The following is a 22,527-nucleotide window of genomic DNA, read 5'->3' as shown; positions in this document are numbered from 1 at the left end:
TAACATGGTCAAAACTTAAGTTGCAAATGAAGTTTTAATCAAAAATTGATGGCAAATTGTGCAATTTAAAAGTTTTGCTTTAATCAAGTCTCAGCGTTTAGTCTTATAACTTGAACTATTTATCAATTCATGAGCAGCAAGTGTTGCTCTTCATGAGCAAGTGCCAGGCTTCAAATCATATAATATTCCAGGACCCGCAGAAAGAGTATAATAGAGAATGGCAGAGGAGAATGAAGCAGAGGGAAACGAACGAAGTGAAGTGAAGAGAAGCAACACCAACACAAAAAAATCGAGTGCGCGTAACAATGAAATTGATACTTTTCTTTTTTTTTTTCTTTTTTAAATGAGACGAAGGATGGTTGAGTTGAGAGTTGAGGGTAAAACTGTGCCTCAAGAGTCGCTGCTGCTGTAACTCACAGAGCGTTAGTCAAGTGGGGGGCGTGGACAGCGGGGAGGCGGGCGTTTGCTACGTGCTGCGAATGCGTGAGAGATTTTTATTTGCCTGCCAGTCGAGGTTATCGATACACTAAGAGAAATGCACACACACACACACTGACGCACACACAAATAAACAAGATACATATGTGCGTGAGAGGAGCGGGGTAGAGGGGACGACGGACGGACAGCAGCTCAGACATCAAGCATTCAAAAACAAATGGAAAAAGTAATGATTATTTGTTTAGCTAATGCCGCACAAAGTGGCCGCGACAGGGCAAAGAGAAAGGGGAGAAGGAGGGGGAACGGGAAAGGGGAGAAGTTGTGGGCGCGTCCTGGACAAAGTCCATCTCCATGTAGCATTGCGCATACGCCCCGTGGCACATTTGATTGCTGTGCATAAATAATGTAATGCTATCGATTTGCCTACAAGCTCTGCAAGTCTGTTCTTTTCAATTGTTGCTCATATTTTTTTTGTTTGCTCCCCTCGCTCGCTTCGCAAATTAACAGCTGTGCGCAAAATTTGCATATTTGACTGGTCAACAAAGAGAGAAAGCAAGAGAGAAAGAGAGCGAGAGAATGATAAAAAAGAAATGCCTGGCTAGTGAGTGATCCCTGTGTGCCCTGTGTGTGTCTGTGTGTGTGTGTGTGTTGCCTGGGCATTTGTTTACCATTTCGATTTGGCACAATTTGTCACTGGCAGGCTGTCATCTTATGGCTTGTTAGTTGGGTTTGTTTGCTTGCTTGTGTTTGCCCAGGCAGCAGCTTATGGACACCAACAAGTGCCACCACCGACTTTAAAGGCTGCTCCACGTTCTCAGCACGGCTTTGGCTTTGTCGCTGCCTCTGACTGACGCACGTGTGTGTGTGAGTGTGAGTGTGTGTGTGGCAGCCAGTCAGTCAGTCTCGTCGCTTGTCACTCTTCTGATGCTGCTGTTGCTGTGTGTGCGTGTGTTGTCCTCGTCGTTGTTCTCGTCTTTGTTTACACAGTTGCCAGCGCCAATGTTGTTTCTCTTTGCTTCCTGGTTGCTGCTGCTGCTTCTGCTGCTGCTGGTCAACGTGTGGCTGCCACACTCTCTCTCTCTTTACTCTCTTCTCTCTCTCTCAGACTCTTGGTCAGCCAACACTTTGCGCTTTGGTTAAGTGTCAATTTGATGCTGCTTTTGCCATCCCTTGTTCCCGCTCCCGCTCCCGCTGGCTTTTTCATGTTTCATGCTGTCGTAGTCGTCGTCGTCGACGTTGTCGTTGCTATTTGCCATAAGTGCGGCATTTTGTACACCAAGTTAAGCCACTAATGAGGCGGCCACCTGCCGCTGCCAATGCCAATCAACTTGCCACCAGTCACAAAATGGAGCAGATTCCAACCCTCCTTCCATTTATTCGTGCTGAGTGTGTAAACACAAAACTAAATTGCTTGGTAATTAGTATGAAAAATTGCGTGAAAAGTTGAAAGTTGTTCGACGAATATCAGCATCAGCAGCAGCCACTGGATGAGCTGAAGCCGAGTGGCTGACGAGTGGCTTATACTATATCTACTATATACATATATAAAAGTATGTATGTATATACAAGTATAGTATAGCCAAGCATCAAGTGGGTATAATGTGGCACTGACAAAAGTTTGCCTCGTGTGCTTGTAGCAGACTGTTATCATTATTATTTTTGTTGATATTTCAGCTGAGAGTAAGTTGTTTTCACAACTCAAATTAAAGAGATACTTTGTTGGCTGCTCTATTCACCATGTGCAAAATATGAGAAATGTGTTTAGAGAAAGTATCATAGATGATTCAATTTGTGATGCCAATACAGAAATTATGAAATTGGCAAAATTGGGAAATAATCAACTAATATCAAGTTAGTAAATTTATACAATCAGAGATTAAATAAGTATTTGCTAGTAATTTTTGGGTAAAATCTTGTATGAAGAGTGAAGGCTAAATTGAAATTATTTATAATTTATTAATAAATAGAAAAAAACATTAGCCGTGGTTTTAACTTTACCGTATTATGGATTATTAAAGATACTATTCTTCAGTTGTTTGAAAAAGTTTAAGCTGAATTTTTAAAAATAATGTAATAAAATTGCGAAATTACAAGTCTTTGATCAAATATGTAAGACTATCTTAAAGATTACCTCAAGGCATCATTAAAATGTAATTTAATTTTCATGACAATAAAGTTTTCGATTTGCATAAATATGAATATTTAAGAAATAATATGGTATTTAAAAAACAGCTGCTGCTGTGCTTGGTTATTTAGTATATTTTGTACTCTTTTTTGGTATTTCTTGCACTCTACGGTATATTTTTAACTCAATGGTATATGTTGTACTCTATGGAATAGTTTGAATGTAGTACTATATCGATATACTAAATACAGCCTTCGGTATATTTCAGTACTTTTAAAGTATATTAAGAAAACATTTAATTTAGTTTTGCCTGAATACCAATTCTTAAATAAAAGTAAATCCACTTTTCAGTTTGTCGCAGGAATTCTTAAAAAAATGTATAAATTTCTTTCATTAAATTAAGTCTGATTTAAAGTTTCATTTAAATCTTCAATAATCCCAAAAGTGTCTTAATATCACCCTTTCAACACTTGCTCCATCAAATTAAAAATAAAAGAAACCCTCATAGATTCAGTTCGCCATAAAGATTTAAAATTTCAGTCAAGTTGAATTTATGTGTCCATCGCTGCAATCGCTGATTATTGTATTTGAAGTGAAATCAGTTTTTAATCCATTATGCTTATAATTTCAAGTTTCTTTCTTTTTTTTTCGTTTGTTGGGGAGTTTTTTTTTCAAATGTAGATCCCATTATTATTACCATTGTTAACCCAATTCTAGCAACCCTTTTGCGTGTTGAACCCTGTCGAGTTCTGTGTTCTGTGTTCTGAGTTTTCCATTTGCCCTTTTGTGCATTTTTGCAGCATTTCTAATTTGTTTGGGATAAGCCTTTGGCTCGTTGGAAAAACCCACTTCATTTTTAATGAATCCAATTTTGGTCTCACTCTCTGTCTGAGCTTGTGTATGTATGTATGTGTGTGTTTCTTGCATTAATTTCATAATTTTCTGCTATTAATTATAATAGAATTTTTCAGTCAGTCAACGGCTTCGACGCCGCTGCCGCCTCCGCAGCGTCGCCGGTTGCCTTGGCTGCAAACTTTTGGCGCTCTCACTCTCTAGTCGTATTATCGGCCACCATCATATGCCCGTAATTAAAACTTATTTCGAGGTTTTTGTGTAGCCAACAAACCAAAAACTTAATTCGCCTCGTCTTCACTCACACTCAACTTGCCTGCTTGCCTGCAATCAATGCTGAGGGAGTTGGCTTGGGTTGTTGTTGTTGTTCCCCCCTTTTTCTTGGGAAGCGAGCCTGCCAAACACTTTAATACATCGAAATTTTTGGCTGGCGTCGCCTTCTGCACGTTCCTTAAGTAATGGATTCAATTATAAAGTTAAAATCCATGGTGGCTGACTTGGAGCCCCGGCTGGTTGCTCGCAATCCAACTGGAAATGATTCGCATAAATTCACAATAATTTATAAGGAAATCCTTAGAAGCGCGCGCTCGCTGTTCAGGTCAAACACAAACACACACACACAATACGTATACGCAATGTGAAACGCCTTTCCTCTATACAGAAAATAACCTTCTCTCTAATAATATAACACAAAAGACGCTTTCATTCATTGAGCGTCGCATTTTTTGGTTTATTGACACCAAGTTCTCTCCCCCTCCTCACTCTGTTTCTTCCCCTTCGACCCTTCCAACGCTTGACCCTTTTGTTCGGCTCTTACTTATTCCGTTTACCAATTGACTTGACTATCCTACCTACCGACGAACCAGTTTGATATCTGCTACATAGCTGACTTGAGTTCGGTTTGTTTTTCTCGCATTTCGCATCTCGCATCCCGCTCAGCTTTTGTGTGAGTTACTTTTTAATTTGCCTTCAGTGATTTCCACGACGATTTACCTGGGCGCTGCGAAAAATTTATTCCATTCGACTGCATTCGCAAAAACAAACTTTGCATTCCGCCTTCGGACCCGCGGACGACGTCGATGGGTTTTCCATTTCTCTGGTTACGGTCTCAAAATCAATTGATTCGCATATCAGAGCTCTCTCAAGCTGCTCTAAGCTTTCATTTCTTGACCCTTTTTTCGTGCTTGACTTCTCGGCACTCGCCTTCAAATCTGCCTTCGAATCTGCAGCGTTTCCATCTTACTTTTCCTTCTATTCTAGGTTTTCTTTTTTTTTGCTTTTTTAGTTTAGTTTATTCCTTCATGCTTCATACACTGGGTTGCGGCCAGCGTGCTGGACATTAGCATGCTTTTGATGCGCCCACATCCACGACAACAGAGACAGAGCCGGAGACGGAGAGAGAGTTCAAGTCGTCGTCTCTTGGTACACTTGGGTTCCCGGTTAGGTTATGCTGATGTCTGATGACGGGGTTGAGGTGGGTGGAGGGAGGAGGACAGACTTCTTTGGGGTATTTGTTAGATAAGCAGGCCTCGCTCACTTGACTGAAAGTTTGCTTTTCTCTTTTGCCTTTGCTTTTGTGCTCGTCGGAAAGTTTTGTTGGCCGCCTTTTGTTTTGGCCCAGCGACTTCTTTGGCTTTTGTTTTCGCAAGCACTTTAGCTTGGACTTTGATTTTTGACATTCCCACCCAGTTTACCTTGTCCTATTTATATATGTGCATAAGTATGCGTGTATTGTTTTTCTGCTTTTTACCCACTATCGGTTATCGAAGTTCCTCAGTCTCAGTCTGTCTCCAATTTCTGTACAAAACTATTTAAATGGCTTTGCCCCCAGAAAACAAAAGGGCTCCGCTTACAACATTCCCCTTTGCCCTCGCTCTAACTGTTTGGCCATTCATCAATCATTTTGTGCGTTGATTTTAATTTGTGCGTCGTTTCAACTTTGCCTCACATAAATTATGCAAAGTTGCCTACGCGTCTCTTTTTTGCCTTTTTTGTGTGCCTGCGATTCAATGCAATTATCGTAAGTGCTACATAAGTCAAGGCAATCCATAAGTTTATGACTTTTCTATCCATAAATCGCGCCAACTTAGGCAAAAATTTTCTCCAAGCTCAACTTTCAGGTGAAAAAAAGAAGGAAGGAAGGAAGAAAAAATGAATGTAGGAAATGTTGACGCATGTAAACAACTTTTAAGGTTTGCCCTTTCACGTTTCAAAAGCCCCTTGCTATATATAGCTTAGAGTTCGCTCTCTCTCTTGTTTTTTGCGAAAAAGTTCCGAGTTTTAATGCTAATTTTTGCGTTGCGTTTTGTGCGGAAATGCGCAAAAATCAAATGCTCTCCGGGGAGCTGCAAACTTTTTGCGATTGCATATGCTCTCTAATCTACAGTTGTGTGTGCATTTAAAAATATCAATTTTTTGGCTATGTATTTTATTTAAAGAAATATCTTGCGCAAAATTCCTGGCGGAAAGGTTGACAGCAATCTCGTTTGCCAATTCGATGCTGTTGTACCGAGGGGGCCTATAAATTACACAACAACCTCTGGGACCACAGACTATCGAAAAGTTTTTACCAAAACAAAAAAAAAAAAAAAAAGGAGAGAGGAAAATACAAAATTAAAAATAAAAATGAAATGCAAAAAAAATATTATTATTTCAACAGTAGATTGAATAAAATGACAAAACAAAAGTAATATCAATTAAATTGAATGAAATATGAGCAAACGCGTTTTGTGATGCGATATAACTTTCAGCAAATTTCTTAATGGATTTAGGGCATCAGAACGTCAGTGCGGTAAAGTTGACAGTTTACGCTCTTGTGGAGGCCTTTGTCTAAATATTATTATTTACGGCTTAGGGCCAAGAGCCAAGAGCGACAACTGTTACCCGGTGTAGCACTACGGCCTGAACTTTAACCCCTTAAAGTCGACGTAATTCACTAAGCGAAAAGCTGCTTGGCTTGCTGGGAGAGACGCAGATGCAGATGGCATTGTGAGCAGAAATAGAGGAGGAAGTAAAGTGTGGAGAGTGTAGTGGAGAGTGAAGAGTGGAGAGATGGAGAGCTGGAACTGGAGATGAAACGTGCGTTGTCTTGTCGCAAAGTTTTTAAGACTTGCTTGACCGACCTTTGTCAAAAGTTGTTGGAGCGCATGAAAAATGATGCCACACGGCACCGGGATGTGTTACACCAGTCGTAGCAGGTCCCCGGCCGCCCCTCTCTCTCTCCCTCTTTCACCCTATTTCCCTTCAGACTCTGTGTGTGTGTGTGTGCAGACAAAATAGCAATTTGCGTTTTCAAACAAAACAAGCTGAGAGCTGAGCTTTAGTTTTTGTTGCTGCTGTTGCTGCTGCTGCTGCTTTTGCCTCGGTTCACAATTGATTGAAATCCCTTAGCGCACACCTTTTTCTTCTCTCTCTCTAGTTCTTCTTTCTCTTTCTTGCTCTCTGTCGCTCTTACGGTTGTTTTGTATAGTTTTTGTTGCTGTTGTTGCGCCACAGAAAACACACAACTTCCGCTTTCTTTGGCAAAAACAATAGAAAGCACATAAATTTATGGTTTCAGCATTGTGCTTTTGACACACACATACACATGAGGGGAGTGGGGGATGGATGTAGTATAGGGGGAAGTGTGGCAAACGTTAAGGGGTTAATATGCCTGCAACCGCAAACGGATTTCGGATTTTGGGTTTTGCCTAAGCTTGGACCAAGCACAAAAAAGACGAAGAAGAAGAAGGGAGTGTGAGAGATGACTTTTCTTATAAATAATTTTACTAAATGGATTTGGTATAAATGCTGACATTAAGCATGTGTGCGTGTGTACTATATGTATGTGTGTGTGTGATTGTGTGTGTGGTAGCTGCTTGAACTAATTACCTGCAAATTCATTTTATTTTTGTTATGATGCTAAAAGGAATTTGCTTACGAATTGCAACAATCAAAATTGGCCGAATTGAGTTCGGGTCGAAATCACTATATATGTATATGGAAGGTAGTATATATGAAGTATCAGTGTATGAGAGTGTGTTTGTGCTTGGGCCAAGTTTAATGGTTTTTTGGGGCATTTTCTTGCAGCTGTTTCGCTTTGTGGTTCGCAACACTCTCTCGATGCTGTTGTTGTTACTCTTATTGTTGTTGTTGTTGTTGCTGTTGTGGCTGTGCGTTTCAAAATTTATGTTTGCTGGCTATGAAAATGAAATGACTGTGGTAAACATTTTAATTAAATCCAAGTTTGGCTTCTGCCTGCGTTACAACAATATATTTTGTTGTCGTTTTACTCTCACTCACTCTCTCTCTCTCTCATATTTTATTTTGTATTTTTGTGTATGTCTGCTGTTGTTGTTGTTACAACAGTAGCAAATAAATTTTAATTTTATTTTGCCGCGTTTTAATTTGTTGTCCACTTTTTTTTCCATTCTTTTCCATTTCGTCCCTTTTTTTGTTTTTGTTCTGTGATGTTCTCATTTTTATTCGCTGTGTTTTTATTCGCATTTACACTTTATGCATGTGCGCATTTATTTTGTTTGCTAGCTCTTCTATTGGCTCAGTAGGGTGGTTGAAGAGGCGGATGGAGTGGGGAGAGGGGGACGCTGCTGACAGCCGGTCAAGTGACAGTTGTCGCTGAGCACACACACCGAGTGTGGGAGCGAGGGAGAAAGCGCGCAAATATGAAATGCAAAACAAACTTTGCAGCTGTCACTCAAAAATGAGCGTCGCAGTCGCAACGAAAGCGAACAAAGCGATGCAAGTGCGGAATGTGCAGGACACAGAAGAGGAGCGAGAAGTGAGACGGCAAGATAGAGGGGGGCAAGAGCGTGAGCGAGATGGTAGATTGTGCAGTCATCATGCACTGTGAGAAATGTGAAATGGTTAATTGGGCGGAAAGGTATTTGGGTATGCGAAATGCTCGTTGTCGTTGTCGTCGTCGTCGTTGTTGTTGTTGTTGCTGCTGCTGAAACGAATAGTGTGCAATGCAACTGCCGAAATAGCGACAACAACAACAACAACAGCAACCATGGCGACAAAGTGGGTTAGAAAGGTAAATGAAAGGTTGACGGACAGTTAATTTCGGGGCAGTTGATTGAGTTATGAGCAGCGCACACACAAAACGCTTTAGAAGCTGACGACATCGAGAGAATGGGGCCCCAAAAGAGAGAAGGCGTTGACAAAAAGGATACACGGTGTTCATTTCACCAGCAGCCAAAAGCAAATGCGTGTGAGGGAGAGTGGAGAGGGTAGAACGAAAAAGTAAAGAGAACGACACACATGTCAAACAGGTTTGAAGAAGGTCGAGCAAAGTGGAAAACCAGTTGAATATCTAAAGTGGAATTATCTAAAGTGCACAAAAGTGCCGATTGCCGCAAATGCGATTTTAATTAAAACTAGCTTAACTAGTGCGCTTTTTGGAACACATGCAGCTGACGGGTAAATGCAATTTAATATTACGTCAAGTCATGTTAGAGACATATTGTACACTCGTAGCAAAAACACACATTAATCTCGCTTAAAACATTATCCCATGCTTAATTTATTATGAGCTATTTTATTTATTTACAAGAAAAGTTAAAAAATAGACATTTGTTTCGATTCAAAATGTTTAAGCTTATATAAAAAATGTAAATCTAAATATAATATAACAAATTTTCTTTTCCAAAAGATTTCTCTCAATTTAACTGTACTTAAAAATTGAAATTGTCATGGTTTCCACTATTTTCTGATGTTTGATTTAGGATAGGATAGACCGATTCTTATTCATTTATAAAATAACTGTTATATTTATAAAGATTATTAAATTTTCGTCTTGCTCTTATACTTAATTTTTCTAACGCCTTTCAAAGCATTCTCATTTAATTTTATATTTTTAATTTATTTTGAACATTTTTAGCCTTCGAACAAATACATTTTGTATCTCTCTTGTACTCATTTAATCGAGTTGTTTATAGTAACATCACTCTTGTAGTAATAATCCAAGTCGAAAGTTGTGAAAAATGATTGCTCGAAAATGTTCACGAGTTAATTCGATTTTTCTGCCGAGGTAAGTTTTTGATTAATCGTTTATCGATATCAAAAATGGTCACACATGAAAAAGTTGTATGGAGCTTTTATCGATAAAAGTCCAACCTTTATTTGAGAATTAGTCAATTGGTTCTAATATGGCTACAAGTGACCTAGGACAGAAACTTAAATAGCAACCCTCGTATAACTAAAAAAGAACTATAAATATAATATAATATAAGCCAAAACAAAAGTAGTAGTCTTTATTTAAAACTATGTTTTATGATTTTTCCATTTCGATACAGAGTTTGACTAAAACTTGTTGAATTCTTAGCTTTATGGGAGTTAAATACTTGTAATATTTTTTCTATAAATACCAAGTTCAACATTTTTTTCACTTAGAGATATTCGGTATCAATTTTTTTCGTTGAAAGGAATTGCAATTTCTTGTTCTCGTAAAATGCATGTGAATCATAAAAGTAATTGGCAACTTGACATTCGTTTACACTTGCATTCAGCGAATGCTGTCAGAAGGCATTGAATTACACTCAACTAAGAACGAATGCAATCCAGACACAAAGTGTAGTGCATAAATCGAGTTGAAAGGAATGTTGGAAAGGGTGTTTAACTTTTAGCTACTTTGGCCTCAACGGTTTTGGCACCATCGAAAAAACAAATACCATCGAGAAATAACTGAAGTTTTGTGAAATGTTTCGTTCGTTTTGTACACCTGCAACTAATTGGCAGGTCATTCAATTTCAAATGTCGAGCGAGCCGCCCCATTAAAACTTAAAGTGTGTAGCATGCAACATGGGGCATGCACATTACAAACGCAACACACACACACAAACACACTCTTACATGGTGTGCCATCAATTTACATGCCACACACGCATAGCCAGGACAGCAGGATAGAGAATCAAAGGGTGTTTTCCTCCCCCCCTGGCCTCACAACTTGTTTTTGGTGGCATGCCACACCAAGCGACGACTATGCAGCCAGTTGCTGCTGTTATTTATGGCACCGAAACTGTCATAAGCAAACAAATTGTTTTTTATTGTTCATAATTATTGTGCATACTTATGTAAATCACGCGACGCATTTGCCGACTTGTTTCGCGTTGCATGCAACTCCCACTCATACAACAGAAAAACATACACAAGCTGTGGCGCAACTAGTTGCTGTTGCTGCTGCTGTGCGTGTGTTGTTCGTGGCAAAGAAAAAAATCGTTTGTTTTATTGAATTTTTATTGTAGTTTGAATTTATGACGCAACGACGACTCCAACTGCTGCTGCGATGCTTCAGCTCTGCTCTCGACTGGATTAGGGTTTCTTTTGCTGGCTGAGATGACTTTATCGGCTTTTTGTGCTGCATTAAATCGCAGCAACCCAGAGTGAGAGAGCTGGCAACTGGCAACTGGGCCCATCAACATGCCACATGCCCCATGCCCCTTGCCCCATTCCCCCTACACACACACTCTCGTTGTGACTCGCTGTTTGTCTGGCAATTTTGTTGAAATAACTTCAGTTTTGCGTTTGTGTGCGTACGTGCCACTGAAGTGCTCGCGCTGGCTGCCAGATTAGCTCGCAAAACCGCAGACAACAGCTGCCATGAATCCCCCCTCCTCCTCCTCCCCCTCCCCATCCTCCTCTCATGCCTTTGGAATGAGCATTTCTGGTTTTTTTTTCAGCTCTGCCTTTGCTGTTCGTCCTGTTGAGCCTTGGAAAGCGTGTGCATGTGAATAATGTCCAGCAATTGGGGTTTTCCAGAGTTGGGTTTGACTTTCAGCTGGTGGAAGGAGACAAAGGGTCGCTCTCTCCCTCTCCTTCACTCCCTCTCTCCTTCCTCTTCTCACTTCTGTATCAGACGACGTCATTTATTTATTGCGGCAGGCCGAACGCGCAAATTTTATGAAGACCTTTAGTGCTACCGTCCGTTACCCAACCAAAAATTAGTAACTTTTTTGATGACTGCTCCCTGACATTTCATAAACTTCTTATTGATTATTTAGCACAACGAATTTATACTCACACACACTCGGAATTTACCGCTTTGTGTGTTTTGTTACACTTCTCTTATTCTTCATTTTTGTGTGTGTATTTTTTTTTTGCAGAGAGCTTACGCGATTACTTTGGCCGTTACGGCGATATCTCTGAGGCAATGGTCATGAAGGATCCCACGACACGCAGATCCAGGTGAGTTTGCCAAAAAACAAACAATAAAACAAAAGATAAACAAATTCAAATTAAAATGTTCGGTTTGAGCCCCGCGAATTTAAAGCACGTGCTGTTGAATTTCCTTCCGTTTTCAAGTGTGAACAAAGGAAATGTGCTTAAAAGAGGAATGAGAAAATGTGGGAAATTTGACAATAAGACACCCAACAGAGTTAAGTCAGCTTTAGCTACTTGCATTAAAATATTGATGGATTTTAAAAATATCCATTAAAAGTATTTTGTGGGTTGTCTGATTATTATGTTACTTAAAAATAGTAAAATTTGTTGGAAATTTTTCGCTTGTACTAATATAAAATGACAAAGTATATTATATTAATTTAATTTTAATTGTATCAATAACTAACGATATTTTGAGGCTAGGTTTTTGGTTAAGATAATAATAACTGCAGTGTTTATGATTCCTAAAAATTTGATTGCGCTCGGATAAGAGTTATCGAAGTTATTAAAGAAACATTTTTGTATGACATAAACGCTTTGTCTGACAATCTGATATATTTTTCTTTTTCTTTCAAAGTGTATGTCCTTTAAGTGTAAGGTAATATAATTTTAGGTTCTTCTTTCGAATTCTTCACCAAGTGAAATTCAAACATGTAGACTACAAATTTTGACGAATTTAGAATAGAATATTTTATCATTTGCTTCTTAAGGCTGCAATTTTTTCGTATTTGAAGTTTAAACTGTGCTATAGTAAAGTAGACTTTACATATGGCATAATTCGAGACGGCCGTCGACATATTTAATAAAAGTTTTTTTTTTTAATTTCCCATATAAATTTCGAATGAAAGCTTTACATTAACAGTGCATTTAGAGTTGACTTATAAATGTTCAGTTTGAGGCAATTACTTTAAAAATAATTTGTTCTTCAGTTAACTTTGAACAATAAATAAAAAATACGATATTACTAAAAATATCTAAAATAAAATAAAAACATCTAGAACATCTAGAATCATTGCGGTTTACAGAAAAAGGTGTGCGTTTCATGTTGAATTCCTTGTTCGGGTGTTACAAAATTTTCAGAAAATTTAGTTTATCTTCAGATTTCGTTATTGCTCCCGAATTTGTATGCATTTTGTTGTCAGTTCTCTCAATACTTCTCGGAATTCTTTTATGAAATTGTTAAATATGAATTCAAACTGTAATTAAAATGTGAGACAATAATTAAGACTGTGTTGTGCAATCTTTACACATTTCCCTCATGTCAATAGTTACTTTATTTTCGGTTTAAAAATATAACTGAATTACCTTGAAAAGCCACAAAAAGAGTCTCCCACACAGTTTTGCATTCTAAGAATTGTTGGACAGTTAATTACGTATTCCTAGAGCACATGCTATACTCAGAAAATCCCACTCAATTCCATGAAATGAGAGCATAAAATTCAGCTGAAAAGTATGCTACAAATTTCAGTTTCGAAGCTGAAAATCGAAAAATTCGAAACTTGCAATCGATATTTGCTAGTTGTAACAATTATGCTTGTTTTATGCCTGCAAACGATGAAGTGAATTTTGCAAGCTATAAACAGCAATAAATCCGTTTAAGCGTCACTTGGGAATTGGCAAAGGCATTAAAGGTAAATAGAATAATGATTGTCTATTTTTAAAGGCTAAAGGAAGTTTTTCTTTTTTTGTGCTGTTGTTGTTGCTTATCGACCTTATTTTGAACCCTCATGTAATATGATTGTTTTTTATGGTTATTATATTCAATTTAAAATCATATACCCTGAGCTTTACGTTTTCCACTGGCTCTGTTGACCACACTTTGATTATTATTCTGGTAAATCTCGGTCACCTCTCGTTTACCTTTCCAGTTGACCCCTGTTAGCTATATCATACTCGTACATATATTGCTCTTTTAACTCCTCTGCCCAGAAGCCGGTTAGCATTGTTGTTGTTCTTCTTGTTGTTGTTGTTATTGTTGTTTATGGCCATGCGCGACTGCATCCATTTCCAAATTTGAACAGTTTGGTTAACCGCTAATTGGTTTTCATTTTCATTGATTTTCCTTCTGCCCTTTTTTTTTGCATTTTGCATTTTGCTGCTGCTGTTCGTTTTGTTTATAAATTTGTACATTGCATTGAGATACATGTTCAATATATATATATTTGTATGTGTGTGTGTGAGTGAACCCTTTTTACTTGTTGTTTGTTGTGTATTTTCGCATCGTTTGTCATTTGTTGCGGTTTCGATCAGCTTTTGGTTGGCTGCACAATCTCCTCCTCCTCCCCCCCCACCTCTCTCAAATGCCCCTGCTGACCTATTCAAAAATGCTTAACGTAAATTAGCTGGTTTTTGTGGACAGTATGAATAATGAGCGGCATTTAATGAGTCAATTGCAATTGAATTTGAGCTGCGATAATCACAAAAGTGCGCACAACACTGTTACGACAGCACTGACAGCTTATAAACTAGCGCTGCTTTACGATGTACTCACATACAATACAAGTGTGTGTGTGTGTGTGTGTGTACTTTCTCCCTCTCTTTCTCTCAGATTGCACCGCGGGGCTGCCACTCAAATTAAGCGTTTTATGGCGGCACACGCGGCGTATGCGCGCTGTCAGCAGAACGCTAAGCGAAGCGCGTGTAAAAGTTAAGCGCATTTTTTTGTGTGTTGTTTAAGAAGTGGAAGAGACGGAAGGGGGCGAGGCACGAGCGGGGGCAGCTTGGTATGCCTGAGCGAAATATATCCTTGTTTTAATTGAATTTCGCCTAATGTCCTGTGAGGGGGCTGCAGCAGCAGCACACAAAACAGGGGTCTCAGGTTAACAAGCGTCCCGTTTTTGTGTGCTGGCAAAGTTTATGCCACATTCTGTAGCAGCAACGACTACGATGACTGCGACTACGACTACGATACGACTTTACTGTTGCTGCTGTTGCTGCCATGTGTCCTTTTGCCTTTGTGCATGTCACGTTGGCTGGCAAAATTTTTATGAACTGCGTGCAACGGCAACGACAACGACAACGAGAACGGCAAGAGTAACGTACTGTGTGTGGCAACTCCACTTGGCTGCTGTCTTAACAGGGGCTGGCAAACAAGGAGGACAACGCGATGCGACGCAAACAGAGAGAGAGAAAGAGAACTCGAGGGTTTAAATCTAAAGCAAACGCTTGTGTTGTAGTTGTAAATTCCGCAGCTCTATTTGTTGCCGACGTCGTCGTTGTCGTTCTTCGCTCCGTTGTTGATGTCGCTGCTGATATCATCGTGTCAGGGATTTCTAGCAAAATTTAATAAAAACTTTATGTCGCTTAAAAGAATGTTTATGGAAATTTTTCACTTAAACTTGCGCAAAGTAATAAATGTAAACAGAATTCCTGAAAAGGTGCGACAACAAAATTCAAACTGAGAGCAGCATCAGCAGCAGCAAAACAGTAAACGGTAAACCGTTGAAAGTAACAGCAACAAGCTGCACACAAAGTTGTTGCCGCAGCCAGCTAGCGAGCGAGCAACGTGAAAGAGAGTCAACAGTGCGGTTAATAAATATGCGCACCAGGGCAGCAGAGACATTATACTGCTGCCGGGCGAATGAAACGAGAAAAAGAAGTAAAAAAAGCATTGCATACTTCTAGGCAGCGACACCTAACTCCCAATCGCAGTCGCAGTCGCAGTCGACGTCGCTGCCTGTTGCTGTTGGTGCTGCTCTTGTTTTAGATTGAGATGTACATGGTAGAGAGGAGATATGGCACTTCGTTCGCAAATGAGATTGTATATTACAATAAAATGGAGTGAAGTACAAATTAGAAAACTTGCAAATAAATTTTAAAAGCACAAAATGAAAATAGAACTGAAACAACAACGACAACAACGACAACAAAAGCAACAGCCAAGCAAATGGCAAACAAAACACATTCAGCACAACATTAGATAGAAGCGAATGAGAACGAGAAAGCGAGGGAACGGGGGAACGGGAAGAAGAGAAAACTGGAGGAAAATTGTGAACAAAAAATAGCAAAAGTTTTGCGCAACTTAAGCGAGTTTTTTACTCAGAGTGAGTAAGAGAGAAAGAGAGACAAAGCGGGTCGCTGAAGTGCAACAACAAAAAAAATTGAGTAAAATGGCAAATGGCAGCTGCTGGTAGAAAAGCGCGCCCTTCGCGCTCCGCCCCCCCTCCCCCCACTCCTTCCTCTTCCCCCCTCTCCTTTGCCACTCTAACAGCAGCATAAGTAAATCCAAACAATTTATTGTTGTACTTTTAACATTCTTCTCATGCGCATTGTTGTTGCTTGTTTGTTGTTGTTGCTGTGTTGCTGTTGTTGCCTGCCACCATTGAAGCAAACATAAGCGACTTTTCAATGAGTTTCGAAAGTTATTGAAACATAAATTATATCGCACGGCGCACGCACGCCAAGCACAGACCCACTGACTGCCACTCCCACTTCCCCAACTGCCCCTTGTTCTTCCTCTCCCTCTCTTTCTCTTTCTCTCTCTTTGGCAAAGCAACCACAAGCAAGCCCACAAATACGCTGGCGGCAACAACAACACGAACAACAACAACAATAACACCCCTTTATGGCAGTCAGCAAAAGTGTAAGCGCTAAAAGGGGGCAAAGGGGCAGGGAAGAAGGGGCCTGGGGGACAGGGGGAGGGGCGTGTTACCTCACGCATTTTTGTGCATGGCAATTAAGTTAAATTTTTCTTTCTCTTGTTAATGTTTTTATGCCCTTGCCGTTTTTCGGGGCAACAGCAACAGCAGCAACCAACAACACCAACAGCAGCAGCAGCAGCCATATAACAATTGTCATGCAGCTTGCAACAGTGACTACAAAAAGTTTCCACATAACAAACTAAATGCAGACAAATGAAAGTCAGTGCTTAAAAGTTGCGCAAGCTGAGCAGCAAAAATTAACATTATTGTGAACTACGAGCAAAGTTTAATTGTATGTGAGAATTGTTTATATAAATACAGCCAAAATTAAAGAGAACGTTTAATTAGCACATAAATTTATAACAGCACCAAAGGGAAAATAAAATAATACTTAGTTAAAATACTAAATTGAAAACTGTTAAGATTTAAATTTACGAATTGACAAACATGAGAATCTTGATAGCATTACAAAATATTAATCTAATGCATCATTAATAATGATAAGAATCATATTTTTATATGCCTTCAAGATTTTTAATTACTTTATTTTGTAAATTTTAAGATTTACAGCTTTTAATTTAATTTTCTGAACTATAAGATTCTTTACAGTTTTTTATTATTTTTTAGTTTTTAGTTAAAAAAGTACTTTTCTCATGTCGATAGTCCATAATTAATGTAAAAGAAAAAGTAAATAAAATTAAGTATCACAAAATATATTCTAATATGTTCATTTATTCAATTTCACATTATTTTCGTAACATTTATTAAAAAAAATTATATTATTTCTAAAAAAAAAAAAAAGGTTTATCAGGAATCTTGACCAAGTATAATTGCTTTACCTTTTTCTTGTGCCATTGTTTTTATCGAAGAGTAAACCAAAATTATCCTTATTATTTAATATTATTTTTATTTAAATAACGAATACACCTCTTTCTTGTTAATAGTCAAACTAACATATAATAATAACATATTGCTTATCAACAATGATTAAAAAACATTTTAAACATTAAAAATTCTTCATCACACGCACAATATAATACAAATAAATAAAATGTTATTCATCAGTAATCTAAAATAAAGTGCATTGCAAATCATTTTTATTCAATATCACGTAATTTCTTTTTATTTTATGTAGATTCTACGTTAGTAATAAAATGATACAACTAACAGAAATAAAATGTTGTTTATTAACAACCTTATTTAAATTCTATTAAAAATTATTTTTATTTTATTTCATTATTTATGTTATCCTTTATTTTTTTTATCAATCAATGAAAGTTAGAGCATTCGAATTCCGACTGCTAAATCTAATTTCTCAATTTTTGTTTGTTTTTTGCAAACGTTCTTCATTTTGGTTGCTCCTTTTTCTTACACGCGCCAAATTTTATTTATTTTATTTGAGCTGGACGCTCAACGAATGTTTTATATGTATGTACAATATAAATTTACCTGGATCTGTATCGGAGACTTGCCAAATAACTCACAATCACATTTGTGCTCCACAATGAATGCTCTGCTTCGTTTCTGCCACGACTTTTCGCTCTGCTCTGCTCTTCTCTCCTCTCCTCTCTCAGTCAGGCGCAATAAATTTAACGGGTGTTAGATAAGAAGTGTTGTGTCGAATAGCGAAAAGAGCATAACAAACAAACGAACAAAACACACAACAAAATACAAAACACAAAACACGACGAAACACTTTTAAAACCATTAACTGTTTACAATCTATAAACATTCATAGTCTTTTATTATACCCGGTTGCCATAAAAATTGCGTCAAATCGCTTTAAATAAAACCAATGTAAACGCATGCACGAATATATGCACAGCATGTCCTTTATAGGGTCGCAGATATCCACATAGAAAAACAATTCGATGAACGATGCTGAATCATTTCCATCTGTCGACAGCACTTTAAAATTTGCCGCGAGTTAAAGTCACAAACAATCTAAAAGCAGACTCGAAATAAATTTCAAATCGACAATGATGTATTCGAGGTATTGTTTCTAAATAATTTAAAATAGAAGAAAAATATATTAAGAAGAAGCAGATGAATTGTATAAAGCGTGAAAACATGATTTGAAAGTAAACTTGAAATAAAAGTAATATCTTGTTTCCAAATTTTAAAGAATATGAATAAAATTAAAAATATAAAGAATAAAAAAGATGAATTATATATAGGAAAATCATCTATAAGCAAGCTTTAAAATGTTGAAAGTATAATTAAAATAAATTAAAATAAAATAATTCAAATTAAATGAAATATATTAAATGATTTAGAACAAAATAAATAGATGTAAAGAACCTGGATATATTAAGAAGAAAATAAATGAATAATATACTTTTAGCAGAGTTGGATTTATGAGCACAGTAAGAGATATGAATATATTTTTACTGATAGCTTTTGTAATGTTAGCACGCAGTACACGCAATATGGTATATTTTGCACTCCATGTGATATTTTAATGGAGTATTCAAATGTTTGCGGTATATTAATTTGTTATATTTTAAAAATTATTACCGCTCTGTTTTGATTTTATTCAAAATGGATAGCAGATATCTTAAAGTCGAGCACACTCGGATGCAGCTTTCTTACTTCTTATGCTTAATTTATTTTAAATTCTATATTTTCACAATTAATTTAAATAATATTTTTTTGATATTGAGTTTAAGTGAAAATGAATGAAAAAACAGCTGCTTGTTCCAAATTTCAAAATAATACAAAATACAATATCGCCTAATGAAAATGTCAATGCGAAATGAATATATTTTTCCTAAATATAAACAAAAATTAATCAATGCTTTTGCCACACGAAACTTGTATGTTATTTATAACCAATCGATTCCGATTCAGTAATAACTGCAATTAATTACAGTCACATTTTTGTTTGCGTTTCCTACGCAATGACTTCTGTCTTCTTAAGCACATTATTCACTTGAAATTCGTCTCAACTCTAGTTAGCTTCAATTAAATTCAAAGATTTGTGTCAAGGAAATAAGTGATATTAGTTGCTGAATTAGTTTCCTCGGCTGACATTCAATTAATCTCAAAATTAATGTGCAATTAAAGCGAGTTAACATTTGTAGCCAGTGTCATAATCACATTGAAGCTTAAGCAGCTTGTACAATGTACAAATGCAAATTGCTTTTTGTTCGGTTTCGGCTTATCGAATCTCTTTGCGAGAAATGAATTTAGCATTAGCACAAATCACATACCAGAGAGCAATGGATAATTGTTTGTTTCAAGTATTATTGTGTTTACAATTTACAAATTTGGCTTGTGGTATTTCGTTAATCGGAATCTGCTGCGATTTGATTACTTAAAAGGCCAGAGAGAATTGCTGTCATTAGATGGAGGAAGAGGAGGATGAGGAGCTTAATTTATGCCGCAACCACTTTAATATTATTTATGAGGCAGGCGCAATAAGTTTCTGTTTCTCATCAGAGAAGCCTTTGGCAAAGTTTCAGCTGCTGACGTCCTCTTCAAATCACTCTCATCACACTTATTTACCACAGCAATCCAAAAACGTGGCCATAATTAACTCAATTTAATCGCCATCCTCCAGCGACCTCAGGCTCCAACGCTTTAGTGGCTCACTTGTGTTTGTCATGCGGATCCAGCGAGCAACCAAACAAGCGAGCAACCAAACAGTCAGCAGCCAGCAGCAGTTGACCTTCGCCCCAGTCGGCTCACACTTGACCAACAGTGGTCAGCAACGACTGTTGGCTGTTTTGGCATCGATGCTTTGCCCTTTTCATGTTAATTTGCAGCACAATACCAAATGGCTTTATATTTTGTTGCTCTGTTGCTGTTGCTTTATTTATTTTTTTTCTGCTCTTCTCAACTGCATATGTTTTGTGACCATGTGTGTGTGTGTGTGTGTGCAGAAGTGTGTGTAGCAATTTTTCATCATTAATTATGGCGTTGGCTGTGGCAAACATCAGTCAGCCACACAGCAGCAGCAACAACAGCAGCAACAAACGAAGCCAAAGACCATTAGGACTGCCTCCTGATGCCTCCTGTTTGCCTTCGTCTCCTTCATCTCCCCTTTCCCTTCTGTCTGTTCTCGTTGCTGTTGTTGTTGTTGAGATGTCAGTCGCACACTCGGATGTTGTCAACTCGTGTGTGCATGTTCAGCTCAACACAGCAGCAGCAGCGGCAATAGCAAGCATCACCTCCTCCTCCACCACCCATTTCACTACTCCTCTCTCTGGTCACCCTCTGGCCATCATCAGCTCCCACCATTGTTGTTACTGTTGATTATTTCATGCGCTTTCTGCGCGTTTTTATGCGCATTTTATGTTTGTATTTTTGCCGCCGCCGTCGCTCTTCACCAGAATTTTGTGCCAAAGAAAAGCTCTACCAAAAAAAAGTAAAATTCTCGCACACACTCGTCTCGCCCCAGCTATGTATGTGTGTGTGTGTGTGTTGTTTGCCTCTTTTTGTGCCTCGCGGCTAAACGGGTATATCAAGGTGTAACACTGAGGATATAGTCTACACAGGTGACAGATATCAGGTGAACAGCATCAGCGGGGGAATCAGTTTCTGTATTTAACTCTTAGTTTTATATGGCCAATTCAATACGGCGAGTTTCTGAAACATTTCGCTTTGCAAATATTACAATCGAAAATACGAATATAAATTAACAGTATTTATGAAACTTTGGCGTAATAAAGAAATTCAAGTTTTTATATATTTTAGAAATATTAATCCAAAAATTAACATATCATTTCATCAGCTCATCTTTTTGTCAATAACAATTAGAGCAAGATAAGTTTCACAATAAATCATATTAATAAATTTGTTTTAGATTGAAAATTAAATTGAGGGGTCTTCCTTTTCCCTTTGGAAATGTGTTTATAGGAAGATATCCTTTAAAAATTAAGTAATTAAGCAAATATAATTACCAAATATTAATTGAGCATTGTCTCAATGACGAAATAAAAGCAGGTTAATGAATGTGTTCAGAGTGTATATTATTGAAATTTTCATTTTAGATTATTGTAAATGAGAGCAAAATAAGTTTACCATAAAAACATTTTATTTATTAATTAATCTTTGGATAGAAACATCAAGTTAATCGATATAAAATATAATTGCCCTGCTTGAATTAAACCTTTTTTTAATACAGCAATTAAAGTTTGCATGTATTAGTTCAGTAGAAGATTGATTTGTCTATTTATATATTCAAAGAGGAAGAGTAAGTTAACTTTTCCAAACCTCAAATCATCTGTAAACATTTTTCTTCTTTTATAAATTATTGAAACAGATAGTTATAATACAATTAAGTATTACACCAGGCAAGCCAAAAAAACTTATTAAACACTTATAGTAGGTACTTTTATAAGTTTTTCTTTCTTGCTGCTATTCACTGTCAGATCAGAACACAAACTAACTTCCTAAGAATGCGTGTGAAACCAACTCTCTTAATTTTAAAAGCGAGATGAGTTCGATTAATAATAATTAATGTTAATGTATTCAATACAACAACATAATAAATATAAGTGCCTTATATATGTTTAACTCAAGACGTTATTTCAACAATGCTCTCAACTGAAAAGATAAACAAAATGCACCAAAAATAGCAATAATTGGTTTTATAATATTACTCATACCAATTATTTTATAGTAAAGCTCTGTAAATTAGAAAATTATAAATTACAAATCGTATGCACAATGAACTTGAATATTTTAGCAGACTGCCCAACCACTAATTACAGCTTTGGCCTTTGGCTAAGTCATTAAAGTTTCTACGTAAACTAAATCAACACAGGAATTTCTGCTCATAATACCAAAAGTTTAGTTGACTTAATGAGGCTGAGTCTCTCCCTCTTTTGACCACTTTTTTTGTGGTCAGCTTACAGCACAGAATTGCCAGGGTATTTGTCAGTCGTGACAGCTGCTGTGTTGCAGCTTACTTGTTATTTTTTTACGATCTCTCTCACTCCATTGTAATTGCTTTGCCGCAGCACTTTTACATAATAATAATAATAAAATGAATTATAAAATAAAGTTACCTTTTCGTCGGGGGCCAACTAAATGATGTGCCCCGCCCCCTTTGCTAGGGAAGAGGAAGAGGGTGGGGGCTGGGGATGGCCGAAAAAGAATTTAATGTCTGCGCCGCGTCACAAAAGAAGGCAACACTCAAAATTGACATTAGCAGCAGGCATACGAACCATAAAAACATAACAAATGGGCGCCATAATGTGTGTCCTTAAACTGTCACTAAATCGATAAATTTTCATAATGGCCCGGCCATTTAAATATTTAGCCAGGAAGCAGCCGCAGCAGTTAGCAATAAGCAACCCCTTACAAGAC

The 22,527-nt window shown here is 37.5% G+C and overlaps 1 protein-coding gene across 7 annotated transcripts in view; it reads left to right on the top strand.

Annotated features, from left to right (window-relative positions):
- The window catches only part of LOC117568929 (RNA-binding protein Musashi homolog Rbp6), a 224,186-nt gene that overhangs the window by 67,450 nt on the left and 134,209 nt on the right, over positions 1-22,527 (top strand). For all 7 annotated transcript variants that reach the window (XR_007954721.1, XR_007954722.1, XM_052003653.1 and 4 more), the window contains exon 4: positions 11,515-11,596. Coding sequence is in view for 5 of the 7 variants with exons in the window: in XM_052003653.1 (XP_051859613.1) it covers positions 11,515-11,596 (82 nt within the window). In the remaining 2 variants the exon portion in view is untranslated. The remainder of the gene's footprint in view (positions 1-11,514; positions 11,597-22,527) is intronic.

Source organism: Drosophila albomicans, chromosome 3 (genome assembly GCF_009650485.2).
Source record: "Drosophila albomicans strain 15112-1751.03 chromosome 3, ASM965048v2, whole genome shotgun sequence".
Lineage (NCBI taxonomy): Eukaryota > Metazoa > Arthropoda > Insecta > Diptera > Drosophilidae > Drosophila > Drosophila albomicans.
Note: the sequence above shows the minus strand (reverse complement) of the source record. Positions and strands in the feature narration are given on the sequence as shown.